The 16,117-nt window shown below is 55.0% G+C and overlaps 1 protein-coding gene across 7 annotated transcripts in view; it reads right to left on the bottom strand.

The window, feature by feature from the left end:
* Positions 1–245: 245 nt before the first annotated feature.
* The window catches only part of CMKLR1 (chemerin chemokine-like receptor 1), a 49,915-nt gene continuing 34,043 nt past the window's right edge, over positions 246–16,117 (bottom strand). For all 7 annotated transcript variants that reach the window (XM_059139280.1, XM_059139279.1, XM_059139284.1 and 4 more), the window contains 2 exons: positions 7,412–7,484; positions 246–6,868 (listed from right to left, as the gene is read on the bottom strand). In XM_059139280.1, coding sequence (XP_058995263.1) covers positions 5,771–6,865 — 1,095 coding nt within the window. In that variant the 5' untranslated portion in view covers positions 6,866–6,868; positions 7,412–7,484 and the 3' untranslated portion in view covers positions 246–5,770. The remainder of the gene's footprint in view (positions 6,869–7,411; positions 7,485–16,117) is intronic.

Genomic DNA, 16,117 nt, shown 5'->3' with positions numbered 1-16,117 from the left:
GTCAATGGTGGAGCTGGGATTCAAGCCTGAGCCCACACAACCCTGTGTCATAGCCATCCAAAGCTATGGGGAAAGGGCTGGGGTGACCCCTGGGAGAGCTCAGTCCTTCCCAAGATGCTGCCTCCCTGGATGGACCCTGCTGAGACTACCTCCCTCCGACTTGCTCTCTCGAATCTGATTCTGTCCAGAGTGCCAAAGGAAGCGGCGTGTCACTCCTGCGGGCCCCGTGAATAAGTTCATAAATGTTACATTTTATTTTAAAATTTATTTTTCCAAATACTTTCCTTGAGGCCTAACTTACTACAGTAAAGTGCAGTGATCACGTATGTATAGACAAATGAGGTTGGATGGACGAAGATAGCCCTGTAAGTGCACCAAGATCCGGATAGAGAGCATCGTCGCCCATATGCAGGACAAGCGTGAGGGATAATGTTTACGCCCCAAACACGGTCGGTCTCTGCCCTATACCAGGGTTTCCAAGGTCTCCTGCTTTCCCTTTATAGGATTCTGCTGGAAATGCCCCAGTGACACCCCGCCCCCCAAGATCCTGGGCAGGGGTCCTTCATGGCAGCTCAGCACCAAAGCCCTTACCAACAAACTAGCGGCTCAGTGAATGCTCGGGTCTCTAGAGCAGTGGTGTTCGGAAAAGTGGCTCATGTGGGCGTTTTCCTGCATGCATCTCATGTCCCAGCAGTCAGGGAGGTGGGAGGCTCGCCTCTGATCTGCAAAGAGCCTCAGTTTCACCATCTGTAAATGGAATCTGTAGATTCCTAGGGCTGTGAAGGAATGACGAGCCCACCCAGACACCATTTCCTTCCACCGAGAGGAAAAAGCAATCTGTCAGATCCACCCCCCACCCCCATTCCCATCTCCTCAAAATCTGACACTGGACAGAGAGCGTACGCTTGCCTTCCTCTCTCTAGGAAGGAGTCTCGTTAGAGGACAGTTTGTGCTCGCAAGTTGCTTTCAAGTTAAACACTTGAGCTGGAAACTCTAGCTCTGTCACTTACTAGCTGTGTGATGCTGGGCAAGACACTGCACCTCTCTGAGCCTTCATTTCCTCATGGGGAAGTGGGAAGAGGAATGGCTGCTGCCATAAAGGTTGTTGTAAGGATCCAAAGAGATAATGAAACCAAAGCACTTGGAGGAGACCCAAACCCTGCGCATGCTCAGTTAATAGGACCAACTATTATGACTATGGGAAATGCTTTCTTGGGGCTTCAGGAACAAGGTAAGGGTCCTATACACCTGTGCTTTCTCTACCCGTGACCAACTGGCCATTGACTGGGCCTCTAGAGCAACAGCTAGCTGCCCTCTAGGGATGGGGGGAGACTTCCAGAAGCTCCCCGGGACAGAGCTCTGGTGATCTCCCAAGTTAAATCCTCGGTCTAAGCACTTAGCATCTTGTCTGCATAAACTCCCCCAGCCGCCACCCGCAAGTACAGCATTAATGTGCCTCCGTTCCTCTTAGGTTAATATATGTATTATTTATAGGGCTTTATTATGTGCTCAGAGGGCTCCCCTGAGAAATGTAATTGTGCATTGGGAGGTAAATTTGAATAATATTTACAATTAATTTCCATCAATAAAGGAACGCACGGAGGCCTCTGTGCCGCTGAAATGGGCCCTGCGTTGGCTTCCCGCTAACCGCTCCCCTGAGAAAGCTTGGGTAGATTTTAAGTATCTCTAGAATAGTCCCCTTCTTTGAGCTCTACCTCTGCACCCATCACCCTCAGCTGGGGGCTGCGGCAGCCTCCTGGCTTCCCCTCCTGTCCTTCCACATCCTGTCCCGCCCAGAGCAGCCCCCGGCATCATTGCAAGATGCAGATCTGAGCACGTCCTCCCCTGCCCATGGCCTCCCCTGCCGTCCTCTCCATCCTGTCTGCTCTGGGCTCATTCTCCTCCCTCTGCTGCATCGCCCACCCCCTTCCGTCCCTTGCCATCACTCTCCCCTCCCGCTCTGTTCCTGCCACCTGGAGCACCTTCTCCAGCCCCCGCCCCTCTGCCACCGAATCAGCACCTACCCATCCCACACATCTCAAGTGTCTCTTCCCCAAGGCTTCCCTCTCCTCTGGACAGGGTCAGATCTCTCTCTAATAGGTGTGTAGCGCTTAGCATGGTTCTTTTCCTTTAAGGGTGTGGTTTTTAAAAAATTATTGGCTATCTCTCCCACTGACCAATGAATGAGCTCTTGAGGACAGGGACTGTGAATGCCCTGGTCACCCTCGCATTCCCGGTGCCTACAACAGGGCCTGGCAAAGAGAAGGTATTAAACAGATTTTTATGGAACGGATGAATGGGTTGTGTAAATGGATGGGTGGCTGGGTGGCTGGGTGGGTAGACGGATGTTGGAGTGGCTGGGTGGGGTTATCTTGAGTCATTACTAACAATCTACGGTCCTTGGTTGCCAAGAAATTGAAGTAAAGTGGAGGGAATGCTTTTCAAAACACAGTTTCTTTGAAGTCCTAAATTTGGGGAATGGTAGGAAACTTCTGGCTTCCTCCTGCTGCCATTTCACAACACTGCTGTGTGACTTTGGGCAGCGTGCTGCACTTCTCTGAGCCTCGCCTGCTGCTCTGTGAGGTGGAGGAGGAAGGCAAGAGGGTTTGGGGGTGGGCAGGAACGTCCAGCATGGCCCCGCTCTCACCTCTCGTTTCTTTATTCAAAAGCAACTATGTCCTCAAAGGGAGAAAGCAAGCAACCCCCACCCTCCTGAATTACTTCTTGGTTGGACAAATGGCTTCCTGGATACTCCTGGTCCTGAATACCACCCCTAGCAGCAATTTTCTGAGTCCAGGGCTTGGCAACCACAGGCCCGGGGCACCCATCTCCACCATGGCACCACATGCTAGGGAGGAATGGGAGAGGGAAAGGCTGGGGAATCACGTATCCCTTCCATCCAAGCAAATACCAGCTCCATTTGCGGCAAAGAACAGCTCTCAGCTCCCTCATCTGTAAAATGGGAATGCCCCTTGTGGCACTCACTGTTGGACTCTATCCTCTCCTGCCCAGCCTGGCCCCTTAAACCCTCTCGAGTTGACTCTGGGGACAGGCTTAAGCCATTCCTTCCTCATTCCTCAGCCAGTGCCACATCTGGGTCACTGTCCCCTCTTGAGCCCCTCCCTCTGGTCCCTCTTCTGCCTCCTGCCCCCCTCCTTCCTCCCACAGGCTGAAGAAGCTGGGAGCTCCCCTGAGCAAGTGGGGCCCGCAAGCCAAACCTCTCATTCTGCGTCACCCATGTGGCTCCGATGGTCCTCTTCTCCTTTGGAGGGTCTGATGAGATCCTGAGCCTGACAAGTCTTATGACTTGTTTAATGAATGCCAGACCCCTTTGCTTGGTCTCTATTTTGCATTTCCTCTGTGCGTCCCTCCCCTCTTCCTGTCAAACCCCACCTTCACTTCTTGTCCCTGTGCCCACTTCCCCGTCCGCCCTCCACCCACCCGCCCCACCCAGGAAGCAGCACGGGGGCCCCCATTGACTGGTTCCTGGCCCCAATGGGGGCAGACCCTCTCAGGCACAAAGCACATTGGCCGCCTGTGGAGTAGTGCAAGGGCACACTCTTTGTGAACCACAGGACCTTTGTATATGTCCCCTGGGAGACACTCTGAAGAAGCTGCAGGGACAAGATGCAGGAGGAGGTCCCGATTGCATTTCAGTATTTAATGAGAAACTCCTGGTGGGGCAGCCAGAAAGAGGCCTGACCTTAAGGAGGAAACAGCTGGTTTGAGTTTTACTCCTGCTCATCAGCTTTTCCAATGACAAAATGATTTCCTGGCTCCCTGGCCCTGCCTAGCCGGCATGCAGCCCAGGAGGAGCGAGGGCCCTGGCCTGAGCAAGTAGCACCTGGGGGTCAGAGGCTGAGTGGCTGAGGACTGTCCCTCTGGGGCCAGACATCCCACGCTGTCCCGTGCCTTAGCTCCTTCACCTGTGCCACGGTGGTGGGAGGTGACAAAAGGCACTGGGCACGAATTCAAGCTCCCTTTTTATGCTCCCAGATGGCCCGAGTTTAGATTTCTTGAAGCCACTGGATGCCTTGGGGTCAGTTCCAAGCTGCCTCCTCATAAGCACAATGGCCCAAGGAGGGAAGGAACAGTCCCTCTTTTAATGAGGTGTGATTTCCAAACCCCTTTCAAAAGCCCGTGGCCTCGGGAACCTGCCCAGCGCTGTGTACACATTACATGTGTTCACCGCATCTTGTCAGGGAATTGGCTTCACAACGGCGGCACGTGGAAGACAAGAGAATGTGGACACTCGAGGCCGGAGGGCCTCGGGCCCACCAGAGACCGGCTCCAGCCCAGCCTCTCTCCCCACCCTGCCTTCCCTGGAGGTCGCCGGTGGTGCAGCACATGGGAACCACAGTGGGCACGTGTGGGTGGGTGTCAGGGGACTGGAGGCGAAGTGTACTTTCTTTGCCATGTTGGGTCATTTTGAAAAACTTTTTGCAAGCCTGGGTTATGCGCTATTAAGAGGTTTATATGAATCTGCCGAGTAATAGATATTTATGGTCAAAACCCCAAGCCTCTCTCCACACCCTGATTCTGCAGCCTTCTCTGAGCCAGAAAGACCTGTTTTCAAATCCAAGTTCTGGCAGAGACCCACTGGACGCCCTTAGGCAAGTTACTTAACCTCTCTGAGCTGCAGCTATCCATCATATGTAAAAGGGAAGTAATAACTGTACCTAACTCAGGCCCGCCGGGGCGGAGGGGAGTAAAGGAGGTAACACATGGACAGTCTTTAGCATAGGGGGTGCTAAGTAAATGTAGGCGAACATGAGAGTCTAGAATATTCTCAATAGATACACCCTCCATTAAAAAAAAAAAAAAAAAAAAAAAAAAAAAAAAAAAAAAACAGAGGTTCCGGAGCCAGTCAGAGCTGGCTTCACCTCTTAACTGGCTTCCGGCTAGCTGCGTGTCCCTGTGAGTTACTCCCCACCCCCACCCCCAAACAGGACGTCTGTTTTGTCACTTGTAACTTGTAAGTGGGATAATGACACTGTAGCACGGGAAGGTGTCAGGCCTCATTGAGAAACGGCAACAGAGCTACTCCTGGGCAGGCCCCACCGCCTGCCTCTCAGCAGCACAGGACAAGGGCCCAGGCTGCAGGCTCCGCTGAGTTCCGTGACCAAGACCTTGGACCCGTTCTTCAACCTGCAGGATGCCCCCAGCTTGTTTCCTGAAGCTGACTTGGGCAAGGCTTGGAGGAAGCTGAGGAGAAGGACAGGCCCTCCTTCCCTGGCCTCCCGCCCTGGCGTGCTTTATTCTGAGCACCGGCAGCCAGAGTCGGTGGACCAGGGAAGGAAGGGCAGCCCCCAGGATGGGGTGAAAACTGCAGGTGATGGCTGCCCGCCATGACCTGGCCCCCAGGAAACAAAGGCAAGGTGCGAGCAGGGCCTGGGGCAAGGGGCTGGCACCACGTCTCCCAAACAGCTATGGCCCCGCAAAGCACCATCACCCTGGAAAGTTCAAGGGTGAGTATCTTCAGTTGGCCTCCTTTGAGGGCCTGAGCTCTTCTCCGTCCCTGCCTCCCCCAGACCCCAGATCCTCATGGAAAGAGTCCAAAGTTGAGAGGACATGGCTTGCCCAGTCCATCAGGCCACTCGAACAAAGGAGTTCCAAGCCCTGGACTCCCAGCTCAAAATGCCAGTCAGCCCCGTGCAGACTACAGGGGGCGTTGGTGTGTCCTGGGGAGGTTTCTGCCGTGGTCTCGAAAAGGCAGAGTTTGCGGCCTCCAAGGCCGGAGTGTCTGTCCATCGGGGTTCCCAGATGGGCCTCAAAGCATGCTGGTCTCCCTCTCGTTCATCGACGACATCTTGGTAAAACTTCTGTGGCTGGGGTAGGAGGAGTGGCCTGTGTCCTCGCTCAGAGCATTGACCAGGCGGGAGAAGAAGGCCACCTTGAACTTCTTGAAGTCCTGGCCCATGAAGACATACAGGATGGGATTCATGCAGCTATTGGCAATGGCAATGGCAGTGGCCAGGGGCAGACCCAGGCTAAAGACGGAGCCGGGCACAGCGGTGTGGTGGAGCTCCAGCAGATGGAGGGTGTGGTAGGGGCACCAGCAGAGGAAGAAGGTGGTAACGATGGTCACAATGATCTTGAAGGGCTTCTTGGTCTTGGCCAGCCGGTTGCGCCGCAGCTTGCAGACGATGGTGAAGTAGCAGGCCGTGATGACAAGCACGGGGACCAGGAAGCCACAGAGGAAGCGGGTGACGGTCACCACTGTGTGCCGGCCGAAGCCCACGGGGTCCAGGCGGGAGTGAGTGGGCCACGGGGCAGAGCTGGCCGCCGACTGGCTGAAGTTGTTAAAGCAGGTTATCTTCCCGTGCACATGGGCCGTGTCCCGGAAGAACAGGGAGGGAGAGCTCAGGAAGAAAGCCAGGACCCAGATGACCATGCAGGCTACGTAGGCCAGCCGCTCGCTGCGGTGGTTCTGGGACCAGACGGGGAGGAGCACAGAGACGCAGCGGTCAAAGCTGATGACGGTCAGCAGGAAGACGCTGGTGTACATGTTGTGGATGAGGAGGAAGTTGCTGATCTTGCACATGGCCGTCCCGAAGACCCAGTGGTAGTCCAGGGCCGCGTAGGCTATGTGGATCGGGAGGAAGACATTGAACAGGAAGTCCGCCACGGCCAGGTTGAGGAACCAGACCGTGTTCACCGTCTTCTTCATCTTGAAGGTGGCGATGATGATCACCAGCCCATTGCCCAGGATCCCGAGGAAGCAGATGATGCTGTAGACCACCACCAGGAAGATCCTGGCTGTCGTGCCTTCCAGGGGAGAAGATTCCTCCAGGACCATGATGGGGTCAAAATCGTCCAGGTAGTCATCATAGGCAAGGGAAGTGTTGTAATCCTCATTCCCCATTCTCTGCGAGGGGAGACAGGGGTCAGTGGGGAAGCGTGATGGCGACTGACTCCAAGGGCTTGGCCAACACCAGCAAGGCCAACCGGGATCTGCCTGACTCTGGGCCAGGCCAGTTTGGCATCTTGATGGCTTAAGGGCTTACTTAACTACAAACCCCATTTTACAGACAGGGAAGCTGAGGTAGAGAGAGCCTAAGTCCCTTGCCTGAGGTTATACAGCGGAGACGAGGCAGAGCCAGGAGCCACACCCAGCTTCAGAGTCAAGCCTCTTGACCATCCTGTTTTGCTGCCTCTCCTGGACCCTCCCCTTTGCTTACAGTCTAGTGAGGGAGACAATCATTCATCAGATTCCTCAACTCACGGTAAAATGGTGATGATGCTCAGCGTAATGAAGGAGGGGAGTGCAGTGCTGGGAGCTCGGGTCCCTCCATGTTTCCCAAACCCAGGAGACAGCTGGCTGGCATTCTCCAAGTGCTCCCCCCGTGTCACGGGTCCCCCACCAGTGTGGCCTTTGGAGATGCTAGTTGCAACCACAAAAGCCCCTCACCGTTCAGTTAGGGTATCCAAGGCTCTCCGATGGGGTCCTCAGCCAGTCAGTCCCTGGGCACAGCTAGAAACACCTGCAGGAAAAGGACAGAGAGGCAGGGATTGGAGCCAGGTCTGGAGTGGGGGCCTGGGTGGACTCAGAGCCAGAGACAGGCTCTATCGTCACCGCTCCCAGTGCACAGAGGAGGAAGCAGAGGCTCAGAAAGGCCAAGTGATGCCCAAGGGTGGAGGCTGGGGAGTGGCTGAGCCCCTCGAAACCAGATGAAGCGCCGAACCCTTCATCCCAACCTCATCCCCGCCCCACCCAGCACATCCACAGAGGAGGGCCTGAGTTGGGGGCGGGTGCAGGGGAAGGCACGGGCGAGAGTGCACAGATGGCTCCATACAAGTCTGCTGCCAGGACAGCCCCAGAAAACACCATTCCACTTACCCGGAAGACAGAGGAGAAATGGCCCTGAACACCCACTCCGTGCCAAGGAATAATTCCCTCATTTTGTCTTCCCAGGGCCTCTCAGAGGCAGGCATGGGGACTCTTGTTTCAGATCTGGGGAAACTGAGGCCCAGAGAGAGAAGCATCCTTCTTCCGGGCGTACCCTGAGCTCCGTGGGGCCATGGACCACACACAGACCCGTGTCGCCACTGTCTGGGAAGGACATGGCCACGAATCCACTCACCGAGCACCTACCATGTGTCAGGCAACTTAAGTGGCACATGGGCCAATTCCCAGAACAACTTTGCTGGGGATTTTCCCACTCGAAGGAGGAACACCCTGAGATTCTGGGGAGCTGGCAAACTTGGGAGGTCTTGGAGGTGCGCCCACGGGCACGGTTCAAACCCAGCCTCAACCACCTGCCAGCCATGTGGCTTTGGCTATGTGACCTCTCTCGGAGCCTTTGTTTCCTCATCCATGAAATGGGAACACGTGCTCCTTCGCAGGACGGATGTAAAAATTGTAGGCACCGGGAATAGGGCACATCAGCTCAGTGCTGGCACATCATAAACCCTCAAAAAATATTAGTGATTCTGTTAGGGCCCTGCGGGGAACTGCTGAATTCCAGGCTGGGCTTGGAATATGGGGCTCTGATAGCCGGACACCCAAACACCTTCCACCACTCAAGCTCTTCCCATCCCGACATGTGGGCTCCAAACCAGACGCTCAGCTCGCACAACTGCCAATCAATGCTTCATTATAAATAACTCCAGCCTTCCACCACGGAAATGCACTGTTGGTCCTTAATGGGCTTGAGGTTGTATTTTACGGCAGAAAAGTCATCTTTTGTTTTTATTAAATAAAAGCCACTTGGACAATCCCCTTGAGCGTCATAGGCTCAAGGGACTCAGAATTCAAGTGTCACCCCACTTGGGTATCAGCTTACTCCGCAGGCTGGGAGGAGAGTCCAGACATGCCCAGTGAGAGCACCCCCGGGGCTTCCTGTGACCCCCGGAATGCAGAGAGGAGATGGGAACAGTGCGTCCCACCCCTGTAACTGGGGCAAAGTGTGATTGGTGTTCAAGATCAGGTCTGCAGAACGAGGGCTCTCACCGTCACTACATGCTGCCCCCAAAATCATGGTCTGATGACAGTCACCGAGAGTGGCCTTGAGGACGAAATGACCATGTCCTCCTTCCCTATGCCAGCTTGTGCAGGTCCCAGGGACGTGGAAGTGCCTTCCTTGGGTCCCTTCCCGTAGGGGCTCACAGTCAGTGACAAGGCACAGGACAGATGTGTGCTCGGGCGGAGCAAGGCCAGGAAGCCTGAAGAAGCCTGGAGGGGGCGTCCCCCAGCCTGCGCATCTGTCCTATACTTCTTCTCCCTGCCTCCAGCATGCCTCCCTCCTTGGCTGTGGGGCTGGGGGGGCGGGGGTGCACGCATCTGAACCCAAGAGGAAGGCAAAGAGGAGTGGGGATCCAGCACTTTCCAAGCATCTATAGACAGGCTCTGGACACAGATAACGTCATGTCTGGCTCTCCAGCTGGGCTGGGAGCAGCTCGGGGTCAGAGGCTACGTCTTTTCATCGGTAAGCAGGGATGGGGGTGGGCAGGCTGAGGTGGCACGGGGTGACAATGACATCCTCTAGGCATGTCTGTCCGTCCACCACTCAGCCGACTAGGAATCGAGTGAGTCAGTGTCCCCAGTTGGCTTATGCTCTCCCCCTGAGCCCCGCAGCCCTCCCCGGGAGAGTATTTCATCACACGCCTGCCCTCGGCCTGTCCCTCCCACCCTGAGCCTGTTTCTGCGCCAGCCCAGGCTGTAGAGCAGGGGGTCAAGGACACAGACTCCGTGGCCCAACCAGGCTGCCAGCTCCCAAATCCTGGGTCCACATGAACCTCCTGTGACCACGGGCAAGTCCGTTGTCTTATCTATAAAATGGGTGTGATCCCCACAGCCTCTAACTCATGGGATGGCTGTGAGGCTTGAATGTCACCTGTGAAGCTCTTAAAACAGGGCAAGCACTATGCTGTTCTGGTCCCAAGATTCTACTCTTAAGGCCCTTCTAAAATGCACTTTGCCTGGGAAGGGAGGAGGGGCTGGAAAGGCCATAGGACCCTCATGTCCTGCCCGCTTACCTCCCCACTTCTGGGTTTAAGGGCAGATCAAGGGTGACACAGGCAAGGATTTTGCTTCTCTAAGTTCTAATCTCTTGTCTCTCAAATAGGGGAAAGAGTGTCTTCCTCATGTTGTCAGAAATGTCAGGTGAAGCGGCAGTGAACCCTTGGCCAACGGTAAATGATAAAGAGCTATAAAGTTCTAGTTATTTTTATTCCTTCAACAAACAATCAGGAAGCTCCTGAAAAAAGCTTGTGTAACTACAAATGCGTCTTCTCTGTATACACACATCCAACATTAATCGGGACGCTCAGCATACGCCCAGCACTGCTCTGCCAGGCTCCGTGCAATGCCCCTGACAGCCCCGAAGGGGTAACTCTAACTGGCAGGTGCAAAAAAATGGAGGTTCAGAGAGGGGAGCCGACTCGCCCAAGGCCACACAGCTGGGAAGTTGGATCTCCAAGGACCCCAGTGAGCAGTGTCTTGGGCTCCCCCTGCTTCCCTGAGGGATTAGGGGTCCCCAGTCCTTCCACTCAACCCTTGGAGCTCTTTAAGCCTTCACTTTGAACCCGGAGAGCTCAGACCTTCGTCACATTCCTGCTCCTCCCACGGAGCTGCCTTCTCCGAGCCACCGTGCCGGGTTTCCCTTCGCCTTTCCTTCGCGGTGCCTACGCGTGGCTGCGTGTGACAGTCACGCCTGCGACGCCGTGTGTATCCCAGTCCGGGACCCACACCCACCCACTGACTCTCTTGGGCCCCCTTTAGGAAGCCCGCTGCTTAGTGAGAAATGCCCAGGAGAATTCAGCAAAAGAGCAGCAGTGCTTCTCCTGAGGAACGGGGCTGTTTCCTCATTCTTAGTAATTCAGGTGCCACAACATCACATTTCTCTGTTTGATGTGACCACAGAGAAGCTCACGGTCACATTCACAGGCCAAAGCCAGCAACCACGATGGCCTTGCTGCTCCTCAGGCGTCTGCACTGGTTTTGGTTGCTTCTTAGGTCTCTGTCTATTGATACTTTCGATTGGTTTTAGTTCCTGGTGATAAATAAGAATTGACTGGGCGCATACAATAGCCCACGCACTGTGTAAATACTTTCATTGCATTAGCTCATGCGTCCCCAGGAAGCCCAGGGAGTGGTGCTGCTGTCACCCCCCCATGTATAGGCGAGGAAGTGAGGCTACTGTCACCCAGTCAAATAGTGGCCAATTCACACCCAGGATGAGCAGACATTGAGCCCTGCTTTTAGCCACTTGGCTTTCCAGAAGGTGAAGCACGTCTTTCCATGTCTGTTCCCACACCTCCTCATGCCCTAGAGTGTCTTACTCATTGCTCCCCTTTTCCTAGCCCATCAAGGAAGCCACTGCCCCAGTTCTCGGGACATCTGGTGGAGGCCCAGAGCACATCGTTCATCACAGCCCAGGCAGGCAGGTGAGCCTGTGGCCAGCCTGGCCCCTTTCCACCCTCAGCTCCCCAGATAGCCTGCGGAGCAAACGGGCCGCTCTGGCTCACTCCCAGATTTGGCCTGTCACCCTGACCTTACACCCATTTGGAACGAGGCCTGGAGCTGGGCAGCTCTGAGGCCTCTGGGACAGACTTCCCCAGGCCGAGACAGTGTCCTGCCTCCATGCCCTCTCCTCCCTGGCATCCCCTCCTGGAGACTTATGGGAAGTGTACGAAGGAAAGGATGGCTTTCTTTCCCTTTGTGGCCTCAGCTGGCCCTCCCAGCAGCCCTGAGAAGCAGCAGAGCAAGCGTTCTTATCATCCCTATTTGCAGGTCCTGCAACGGAGACCCCTGAGAGAAGCAACTTGTTCAGGTGTGGTCTTGCACCACCACCCCCAGCCTCCAGAACTGTGAACAGGAAGGTTCGAGACTTCAGCCGCATAGTTTCTGACATTCTGCTACAGCAGCTTGGACAGAAGCTGAGTCCTCTTGGGGGCTCTACCGCGATCCCAGTGCAGCGGGGCAGATCCCATGACCAACCCCCAGGCTGCTGTGAGGCTTGAGTAGGTGAAGGTGCGTTTTGGGGTGCTTGGGCACTGCCTGGGGCATGAAAGCTCATCCCTGTAACTAACAGATCATTTCCTGTGTGCTGGACTGCAGACCACACACTTCACGCACCTATTACTCACCCCTCACGACAGCACTCCGGTGCCAGGACACGAGCATTCCCATTTACAGATGGGGACACGGAGGCACAGGGAGGCAAAGTAAGGTCTGTGAAGCACTGTACACACCTGGGTAGAGCCTCAAGCCATTGATGTCGGTGTTTGTGGGGTGGGGGTGGGGTCAGCCAGAATCAGCATCTGCTAGAATTTCCTACTGGTACCCGCTTCTGACTCCATTGGTCCCTCCAGCTCACAGGCATCTCCCTGCAATGCTGACCACGTCCTACCCACGGCCCCCTAACACCTCCAAAAGGCCTGCCAGACAATAGACATTCATTCTTCACCAGTCCCCAGCTCAGAGCCTGGCACAGAGCACGCACTTAAGGGGCACGTGTGGCATCATCATTGACTGGACACTTCTGTGTGGCAGGTGCCAAGCCCATTAGAAATGTGGGCACAGGTAACAGTCCTGCAAGGGGGGAGGTGTCCTTCTCCCCCAAGACTTTGGAAGCCTGGAGTGTCACGTCTCCTGGGGCAGTCACCTTGGGCAGCTGTAATGAAGGACCACAGGCTAGGAAGTTCAAAGAACACAGATGTTGATTTTCTTACAGTTCTGGGGGCTGTAGGTCCAGGATCAAGGTGTTGGCAGCATTGGTTTCTCTGAGGGTCCCTCTCCCTGGCTAATACACAGCCACCTCCTCCCTGTATCCTGTATGGTCTTTGCTCTGTGTGGGTCTGTGTCCTGATCTCTTCTTATAAGGCCCCCAGTCAAGAGGGATTAGGGCCCACCCTCATGAGCTCGTTTTACCCTAAGCACCTCTCTAGATGCCCTGTCTCCAGACATAGTCACATTCTGAGGGATTGGGGGTGTGGACGTCAAGATATGAATTTGGTGGTAGGGGGGATTCAATTCAATTCCTAACACCTATGTGTTGTCATTAGTGTTATAACCTAGCATTGCTATTTGTGGTTCCTCCAGATGGCTCACTCTGAGCATGGGCAGGGTCTTATCCCCAGCTCTATGTCCCATGGCCTCACCCATGCTGGGGCCCAAGCCCCCTGCCTACAGTGGGTTACACACACACACACACACACACACAGGCCCTACCTCCAGGGCTGCCTGCCTCCAAGAGATTTATAATCTCCAAACCCATCAAGGGATTGCTGTCTACAAGGTACAAAAACCCCTTCCTTCAAATCTAAAAAGAGAACAATTCCAACAGAACAATGGTCAAATGATACGAACAGGTAATTTACCAGAGGGAAACCTCCAAATGCCGGCGTATGACAAATTTATGCTCAAAGACATCCAAATGAGAACCACGGCCAGATAACACTTAGCGCCTGCTGGACTGTGGCACAAATGCAAAGCTGGCAAGGTTACCCCGCAGGCTGGCAGGGTAGGGGCACGGGTTCTCATGCCACACCATAGGTACCCAAGAAGGTACCTGTGCACCTTCCAGCCCTAGGAGGCACCAAGCACTGGGGGCGCTCATGGGTAGTGTTTGGGGGTTAGGGGTCATGCCTTAGCTTTGGCTCTCCAGAAGCAAACCTCCAATGACGACCCCTGCAACAGTGATTTATCAAGGATGTGTTCTAGGAAAAATAGGTAAGGGAGTGGAGAAATAGGATCCGGAAGGGGAGGAGGCTGGACAAGGGTGCAGAAGGTGCCCTCGGCTCTTGCTTGTGCTCTGAGAACAATGGAGGTCACCGTCCAGGAGGCTGGGTATTTGTATCCCTCTTCCCTGCCTCTGTGCATTCCCAGGCACTCCCAGCCCCTGAGGTCACTCCTCCCAACAAAGAGCGAAGGTGCTGGCTGTTAAGGCAAGAGACCATGGGGAGATCACGTGCACAAAAACCATCAAGGTTCCTGAGTGCTGGGGGTGGTCTGTGCAGCACACAGAGTCGTCCCCTGATAGCTGGAAGCTGGAGGCCCCTGAATGTCCACTGTGGGAGACGGGACTGGTGAATGATACGCAGCTGGTAGAAGCAACAGATTATCCAGTGTGTACACAGCAGTGGCATTCAGAGCATCTTAAAACCACCTAACCATAATAGCTCTTAAGTGCATTGAAAGTACACATGCAAATGCGGCAAAGCACACAAAACAGTAACACACGTTTTGCAAAAACACTACCAAATAAAAAGATACACACTGAACGGATTACAATGGCCCTGTGGGAGCAGCGGTGGGAGGCAGAAGGATAGAAAATGAGGCTAAGAGGAAATGAGCCCCATGAAGGAAGAGAGGTCAAGTGCGGGGGCTTCCGGAGTCCGGTGACGTGAACGAGGATGGATGCAGGGGTGTCCATTATGTCAGCTCTCTCTCGTCTCCTGAGGTCCAGAAAAGCCCAGAGCAAACAGACAGCCCAAATCCTTGGCTAGCGTTCATGCTTGGGCAGCGCTCAGCCCACGCCTACATCCCTGAATTCCCGATGAAGCCACGCTCGGCCGGCCAAGGGCTAAGCAAGCAGCCTTGGTCCTGCCCAGGGCCCTTGGGTACCCCCCAACCCCGGAGCCTCCTCTCAGACTGGGAATGAACTTGGATGAGCCACTGGAAGCCCTGGTCCAGTTTAAGCTGGCTCCACGGCACCCAAGGCCTCATACTTCCTTGGCAATCCCAGCCCCTGGCCAGACAGATGGGGGCTCAAATCCACATCTGGTTCTTCCTGCCACAGAGAGCACAAGACCTCAGGAGGATGTTATTGGCTTCATTTTTATTAAAGAAACATGCATGTAGCCCTCACTACATTCTAGGCACTGTTCTAGGCACTATTAGAAAGAAACCGAGGCCCAGAGAGGGTGAGAAATGTGCTCAAGGTCACAGAGATAACTCAGGTATGCAAGGTAGGTCAAATGAGGCATTGTGTGTGGCTCCAGGCAGGTAGGCGTCATGCTGGGCTTCAAACTCCGCCTGCCACACTGCCAAACCCACTCTCTGTCCTCGTTCACCACCTGGCCTCCCTAGAACATTCTGGAATTCTCTGGTCTTTGCTCTAGTGGAACTTCCCAAGAGCCCCCACAAGGTCAGTCTGTCAGGGTTCACAGTGTGCATTTTACAGATGGGGCAAGACAGGGTTCCAGGTTCCCTACAATTTTTCTGCCAGGGTCCCCCTACCTCTAGGGAATGGCCCAAACAGGAATGTGTCATCATCCCAGGTGCGGCAGGAAAATACTTTTTTTTTTTTAGATTTTATTTATTTATTTGACACAGAGAAAGAGAGAGATCACAGGTAGGCAGGCAGAGAGAGAGGGAAACAGGCTCCCCGCTAAGCAGAGAGCCCAATGTGGGGCTCGAACCCAGAACCCTGAGACCATGACCCGAGCCAAAAGCAGAGGCTTAACCCACTGAGCCACCCAGGCACCCCACAGCAGGAAGTCATTTGGAGATGGGGGCGCATTCGTGCATCCATTCTGCAAGCATGCATGGAGCCTGTGTCCTCCATCCCCCGATCCCCCCCCCCGCCCCGCCCCTCCCCTCCCCCCCCCCCTGGAGGTGGGCTGTACCACCTGGGCCTTTCCCCACCCAGACCTCCTCCTCACACAGCAAGGGTGGCTGTCACCAAGTCTGTCTTCTCAAGGGGACAGCTGAGGCCAGAGGGGTGGGGGTGGTCGTGCTTGCCTGAAGGCACACATCTGGTGAGCGGCAGTGCAGGGATTTGAATCGGGTTGGTCTGAGTCCAAGGCCCCCCCTGCTCCAGCTGCTGCCTGCTGGCCTGTGTCCCCAAGGGCTCAGGGGTCAGCAGGGCTGAGAGGCATCTGGGCAGCAGCTGTGTGCCTTCTGCTTCCCCTCTGTGCCTTTGCTCATGCCCCTGCTAAACGGGTGCCCCAAGTCCGCAAAGGACTGTCTGTCTGTGTCTGTCTGTCAGGTCTCTCCCTACTTGCTTCTCCTTCAGCCTACCTCTTTCTCCTTATCCGTGCGTGTGCATCTCTGGGTCACACTCTGTCCTCTCTATAGTCTCCCTGTCTTCTGTCTCCCGGCTCCCCCCTCCCCCCTCCCCGCCCCATCCTCCCCTCTGAGAGGCTCAGCGGCCCCTCACCTGCCCTCACT

The sequence above is a fragment of the Mustela lutreola genome, chromosome 11 (genome assembly GCF_030435805.1).
Source record: "Mustela lutreola isolate mMusLut2 chromosome 11, mMusLut2.pri, whole genome shotgun sequence".
Lineage (NCBI taxonomy): Eukaryota > Metazoa > Chordata > Mammalia > Carnivora > Mustelidae > Mustela > Mustela lutreola.
The sequence above is the reverse complement of the archived record's forward strand: the minus strand, read 5'-3'. Positions and strand labels throughout refer to the sequence as shown.